The sequence below is a fragment of the Sinocyclocheilus grahami genome, unplaced genomic scaffold (genome assembly GCF_001515645.1).
Source record: "Sinocyclocheilus grahami isolate Dianchi unplaced genomic scaffold, SAMN03320097.WGS_v1.1 scaffold2041.1, whole genome shotgun sequence".
Lineage (NCBI taxonomy): Eukaryota > Metazoa > Chordata > Actinopteri > Cypriniformes > Cyprinidae > Sinocyclocheilus > Sinocyclocheilus grahami.
Window position 1 is genome coordinate 50,167 of NW_015507220.1, and position 7,233 is coordinate 57,399.

The following is a 7,233-nucleotide window of genomic DNA, read 5'->3' on the forward strand; positions in this document are numbered from 1 at the left end:
TACATGCTAGCTGGAGAAGATGTACACAATCACTGAAAAAGTTTTGGGTCCGTAAGATGTTTTTTTTTTTAAAGAAATTAATACTTTTGTGCCGCTTGAACGCATTAAATCACAGTTTCCACGAAAAAAACATTAAGCAGCATATAATAAGAAATGTTTCTTGAACAGCAAATCAGCATGTTAGAATGAAGGATCACGTGACACTGACGACTGGAGTAATGGCTGAAAATGTAGCTTAATATATTAGAATAGAAAACTAGAATATTTCAAAATATTACAGTTTTTACTGTATTCCTTATCATGTAAATGCTGCCTTGAGCAAAAGTTGGTAACACTTTATTTTAAGGTCCAATTCTCACTATTAACTAGTTTCTTATTAGCATGCATATTACTAGCATATTGGCTGTTTATTAGTACTTATAAAGCACATATTAATGCCTTATTCTGCATGTCCATATTTTAGATCCCTTAATCCGACTCCATACCTAACCTTAACAACTACCTTATTAACTATTAATAAGTAGCAATTTTGGAGTTTGTTCAGGGAAAACTCTTAGTTAGTGTATGTGGTAAATTCAAAGTTTTGTGAACTCGTGTGTGATGAACAAAATTGACCAAAACTAAATTTTGTTATTAACTTAAAAGCATCTCCTCCAATGAAGCTTACGCGTTCATGTGCATTTTTTAATGGCATCTCATAATCTCATAGTAACTAAACACACCGATTCTTGTTTCAAACACTTAGGCTAGATGCACTATGAAAGAGCTGCATTAAAATTCTTTCAGAATTTCTTCTAAAGATAGCCAAACAGGCATACGTTTGGAATGACACACGGATGAGTAATAGTACAATAGTAGATAATAATGATAGAGTTTCATTTTCAGGTAGACTTCTCCTTTAACCTTAAGTTTAAGGCTAGTGGTGTTTATGTATGTGTGCACATCTACATGTTTAGGCCTGTGCTTTTAAAACACTTTCTCACAGTTGCTCATTTATTGTTCCCAGGAATCCCAAAATAATCTTCAACCATTTCCACTTCCTGCTGGAATGTCCTGAGCTCATGTCCCGCTTCATGCATATTATTAAAGGACAGGTAAGCATGACGAGAGACTGAAATAGCTCTTGGAACTGATGTACAGGTTGCTGAGCAGATCCTGTCACTGATCCACAGTTTCCACAGGGCCTGAAAAAAGGAGTCACAATGAAATCAAAATGACATGTTATTCTCACAAGTAAAATATTTGTCTTCATAATATTGCATCTAAATGCATTAGATGTGTATATATACTGTATGTTTGATAAACTGTCATCTAAATTAAGATTACCATAACATGAAAATTATCATTTCAATTAATTTCAATACAACAAATCTGTATCCCTCTTCTTAAAATAGTGGTCCTGGTGCTGTCCCATCTCTTATGTTCTCAATTAATCTCTATTATCAATTCAAATGATGGCACTGCTATACAGTTTTAATCGCTGAATACCATTGAGTATAACATTTTAGAAAAGGATATTTTAATAACTTAAGTAAACTTTAAACGTAAATGTCAAAAATATAATATTTAGTTGTGTTCCAGCTTTTTTTTTCTTCTTCTTTTTTTTTTTTTTGCACAGCTCTGTTTTTAGATTTTTTTTCCCACCCATTTCAAAATATATTTTAATATAAACAATATTATTAAATACAATTTTAGTTGTCAATCCTAATGTAGGTTGTATTTTATTTTATAATGTTTTACATTTAATTTTCATTTAATAAAATTCAGTAGACATGCTAACAGGATCAAAATATTGTCAAAAATATAATATTTAAGCTGTGCCCCACTTTTTTTTGCACAGCTCTGTTGCCAGATAATTTTCCACTTATTACAAAACTTATTTTAATATTAACAATAATATTACTAATACTATTTGTACTGCTCAAAAAGTGACATCAGTGAACCAACTAACTATGATCTAGTGAGTGACAATTTAATTTAGACTTTTAACATTCTGAAGTTTTCAACCCTGGTGTAGTGATTTTATGTATTAGTTTTAGAAATGTATCCATTTAATTTCCATTTGATAGAAATCACAAAAATCACACAAATTAGACTGTAACAACTGTAGACATGCTAATATGATTGCATAAATTGCAAACCTCATAAAAGAAAAGAAAATGGCTCATATAATATTTAGTTTGACCTACTGAAGTTGACGATCAGTGGGGCTGTGTGCTTGCAATGCACTGAACAAGCGTTCAGTTCTGCGTTTGCCTCCTTGTGTAAAATATGTTTCTGGTCTATTCATCTAGGATGCAAGTGCAGCAGGGTTTAATGAATGTAATCATGTTTTAATAGGTCTTTGTTTACCTCTCTTTTCTCAGCCATTTAAAGACAGGTGTGAGTGGTTTTATGAACATCTTCTGGCCGGACAGCCAGACTCAGATATGGTGCACCGGCCAGTTAATGAAAATGACATTCTTCTTGTTCACAGAGGTAGCACATTTTCTGCATTATCTGTTCAAAAGCTCCTCCATCTTTCAGCCTTCACGTCCTTCGTTCATTTTTTTATCATTGTATTTCAGACTCAATATTCCGAAGCAGCTGTGACGTTGTATCCAAGTCCTCCAATGAGAAACTCAAACAAGGCATTGCAGTGCGGTTCCATGGTGAAGAGGGAATGGTAAGCTTGAATATTTCAACCGGGAATCTCTTCAAAAAAGTATGTTCTATATGGGATGTGAATGTAAGTAGTATGAAAGGGATAGTTCACCCAAAATTGAAAATTCTGTCATGTTCTGTTCTGTGTTCTATCATGTCAATGTTCTGTTACTCACCCTCATGTCGTTCTAAACCCGTAAGACCTCCGTTCATCTCCGGAACACAAATTAAGATATTTTTGATGAGTTCTGAGAGCTCTCTGACCCTTCCATAGACAGCAATGAAATTACCACGATCAAGGTCCAGAAATGTAGCAAGGAGATCGGTAAAATAATAAATTTTCCAATAATCCGCGTGGCGCAGCTGATACAGAATAGCATACGCTGTTTGCGTTCAATGAAAATTCTGTCATGTTCTGTTCTGTGTTCTATCATGTCAATGTTGTGTTACTCACCCTCATGTCGTTCTAAACCCGTAAGACCTCCGTTCATCTCCGGAACACAAATTAAGATATTTTTGATGAGTTCTGAGAGCTCTCTGACCCTTCCATAGACAGCAATGAAATTACCACGATCAAGGTCCAGAAATGTAGCAAGGAGATCGGTAAAATAATAAATTTTCCAATAATCCGCGTGGCGCAGCTGATACAGAATAGCATACGCTGTTTGCGTTCAGTGGATATTCTCCAAAACGGCACAAGGGTGACGCGGAGGAGCCGAGTTGTTGAATAAAGTCATTATTTTTGTTTTCTTTGCGTACAAAAAGTATTCTCGTAGCTTCGTGAAATTACGGTTGAACCCCTGATGTCACATGGATTATTTTACCGATCTCCTTGCTACGTCTCTGGACCTTGATCATGGTAATTATATTGCTGTCTATGGGAGGGTCAGAGAGCATTCAGAATTCATCAAAAATATCTTAATTTGTGTTCCGAAGATGAACGGAGGTCTTACGGGTAGGGTATCGTTTGAATTTGATCAATTCCGATTCCAAATCAGCTTATCGATTCCGATTCTTTTTTATTCCAATGTGATTAAATAATGATATCAAACATATATCCTGTGTCTCTTTTTTGCAAACCATTTATTGGAGCTGAATTAGTGCTGGGCGTTATACCGGTTCATACCGAATACCAGTGTTTATTTTTGTTATGATAGGAATTTTTTAAATACCGCTTAAACAACATTCGGAACGTGACACTGTTTGAAAGGGGTCCCTTTTCACTGTTGCACTGTGGTGAGGACACAGCTGTATGTGTTAGCGTGAAAGTTTTGAAACTGAAGCTGTAGAACTGATAGAACGTGATGACACAGAAGAACTCATCCACAATATCCACACTGACCTCCACAAATATCCACCGCCCGCTGCCATCAGCTCCCGCGTCTCTCGCACACGAGCGCGACTTTAGCACTAGATTTAGCAACTTTCAGACCCTTTTAGCAGCTTTTTTCCATAGAATATTCATACTGACAAACCTAGCGACTTTTTTGGATAAACCATAGCTATGGTTTAGTTGGAAGATTTCGCCAGTGCTGTCCCGCGAACGCGAGGTCTGACTTTCCCGGAGAAGTGTCGCCTCTCTCGGCTTCTGTTCTGTGCAGTGAGCATTCAGTTGGCCGCAACGCAGCCGACTCCTCAATAAATGAGTACAAAACAGCGTTTCCTAGCACCTGTCGCTTACTGATTGTTTGGAATTATAAATATGAGCGTAGTTCGTCTGTTAATATCACATGCACTTTTTTGTTTGTAGTTGTTTTTAGTTTGTTACTCAGACGCAGGCAGTGCTGCATGAGACAAAAAATTAATATAGCCAAAACAACCGCATAGCCGCTCTTTAGTGTAGATGCATGTTGATTTTATCAGACGATGCCGCGATTATAAATGAGAGTGACTCCTGGTTAACATGTATTAAAAGGGCCATTTAAAGACAGGTGTGAGTGGTTTTATGAACATCTTCTGGCCGGACAGCCAGACTCAGATATGGTGCACCGGCCAGTTAATGAAAATGACATTCTTCTTGTTCACAGAGGTAGCACATTTTCTGCATTATCTGTTCAAAAGCTCCTCCATCTTTCAGCCTTCACGTCCTTCGTTCATTTTTTTATCATTGTATTTCAGACTCAATATTCCGAAGCAGCTGTGACGTTGTATCCAAGTCCTCCAATGAGAAACTCAAACAAGGCATTGCAGTGCGGTTCCATGGTGAAGAGGGAATGGTAAGCTTGAATATTTCAACCGGGAATCTCTTCAAAAAAGTATGTTCTATATGGGATGTGAATGTAAGTAGTATGAAAGGGATAGTTCACCCAAAAATGAAAATTCTGTCATGTTCTGTTCTGTGTTCTATCATGTCAATGTTGTGTTACTCACCCTCATGTCGTTCTAAACCCGTAAGACCTCCGTTCATCTCCGGAACACAAATTAAGATATTTTTGATGAGTTCTGAGAGCTCTCTGACCCTTCCATAGACAGCAATGAAATTACCACGATCAAGGTCCAGAAATGTAGCAAGGAGATCGGTAAAATAATAAATTTTCCAATAATCCGCGTGGCGCAGCTGATACAGAATAGCATACGCTGTTTGCGTTCAGTGGATATTCTCCAAAACGGCACAAGGGTGACGCGGAGGAGCCGAGTTGTTGAATAAAGTCATTATTTTTGTTTTCTTTGCGTACAAAAAGTATTCTCGTAGCTTCGTGAAATTACGGTTGAACCCCTGATGTCACATGGATTATTTTACCGATCTCCTTGCTACGTCTCTGGACCTTGATCATGGTAATTATATTGCTGTCTATGGGAGGGTCAGAGAGCATTCAGAATTCATCAAAAATATCTTAATTTGTGTTCCGAAGATGAACGGAGGTCTTACGGGTAGGGTATCGTTTGAATTTGATCAATTCCGATTCCAAATCAGCTTATCGATTCCGATTCTTTTTTATTCCAATGTGATTAAATAATGATATCAAACATATATCCTGTGTCTCTTTTTTGCAAACCATTTATTGGAGCTGAATTAGTGCTGGGCGTTATACCGGTTCATACCGAATACCAGTGTTTATTTTTGTTATGATAGGAATTTTTTAAATACCGCTTAAACAACATTCGGAACGTGACACTGTTTGAAAGGGGTCCCTTTTCACTGTTGCACTGTGGTGAGGACACAGCTGTATGTGTTAGCGTGAAAGTTTTGAAACTGAAGCTGTAGAACTGATAGAACGTGATGACACAGAAGAACTCATCCACAATATCCACACTGACCTCCACAAATATCCACCGCCCTGCATGATTCTGAAGAAAAAAACATTAGACAACTAAACAAAATCACATGTAATTTATGAATTAATGATTAAATGACTCACTCAAGATGTACTTGTTTCATTACTGGATGAATCCGCGTTCTTGAACGAATGTCTTGTATGATTCAAAGACAAATACATTTTAACAGCCCCTTTTCGCCACCTACTGGCGTAACAATGTAATCGATAATCTTCATTTGAAGTGTCAAATCATTTTCAAAAGGGGATTTATTCTATTTTAATCGCTACCATACACATCGTACACACACTTTATATCTGAACTATAAACTTTTATCCCAGTGATTTGAATGTTTGTAACACAGAAATAATTATACTGTGTGGCTGAAAAGACTGAATCTGTTTCATTCATGACAGATGACAGCTGCTCTCTTTAGGTCAACGGCAGCGCGAACGCAAATTTAAATGTTCAAATCACAGTGATGGGATCGTATATGCTGCACGGACGAACCAAGTGATCACAACATTGATCGCACACGTCAAAGGTTGAGGAGTGAAACAGACGAATCATTGTAATTTAAGAATAGAATCACGTTGGTGTTTGAATCGTGTTCGTGATCTTTAACGATCTATTAAATTTCCTAATTGCACTATGGCCTAATCCTGGCTTAGTCTAAGCCCTGTCTGTGAAACCAGGCCATTTTGTAGCAGTGTAACTCACGAGTCACTTTCACCAACCAAGCTTTCTGTGAATTTTCACCTTCCCACCAAGTTCCTGATCTCGTGGATTCATATTTAGATGATTAGATTTTGTTTGTGAAAATTCGCTGAACAGCAGAAATGTGTTTGTCCCTTTAAAGTCGCGTTGTTTCAAAGTGTTTACATACTGTAGGTGTGATCACATTAAAACCATTTTGTGGCGAATCTGTGTGAACAACTTGAACCAATTTGCAAATCTGCGTGGGGAAATCTTTTCACTCCCACAAAAAAGTTTTGAATTGAAATGACTGGATTTCACTCATGAACAGTAAATGTAACCGTACCATTACAATACAAATTATATGTGCAGATTTAATGGGAAAAAAAGATCTACATTCTTTAACAACAGAAGTGCAGGAGAGCCCACCATGGAACAGTCTCCATGTGAAAATCTGAGCCAGACAATGGCTTTTCAATTTTTCAGTGTGTGAAGAAGCTCATTGGTCACTGCAAAGGGGAAGCTTGATGTTGGCTGAGGGTCTGCAGGGCTATGAGCTCAACAGGGAGTCGCCTGGGCCATTAACGTCCTCCTGCTGAGAGATGTGGACATTGCCTCTGACTCTTGACTTTGAAAATG

General features: G+C 37.4%; 1 protein-coding gene across 1 annotated transcript in view; it reads left to right on the forward strand.

The window, feature by feature from the left end:
• Nucleotides 1-3,938, forward strand: part of LOC107573815 (E3 ubiquitin-protein ligase HACE1-like) — an 18,768-nt gene extending 14,830 nt beyond the window's left edge. The window contains exons 14-17 of the mRNA XM_016260266.1: nt 1,007-1,094; nt 2,367-2,478; nt 2,568-2,749; nt 3,933-3,938. Of these exons, the coding sequence (XP_016115752.1) occupies nt 1,007-1,094; nt 2,367-2,478; nt 2,568-2,749; nt 3,933-3,938 (388 nt within the window). The remainder of the gene's footprint in view (nt 1-1,006; nt 1,095-2,366; nt 2,479-2,567; nt 2,750-3,932) is intronic.
• Nucleotides 3,939-7,233: the final 3,295 nt, after the last annotated feature.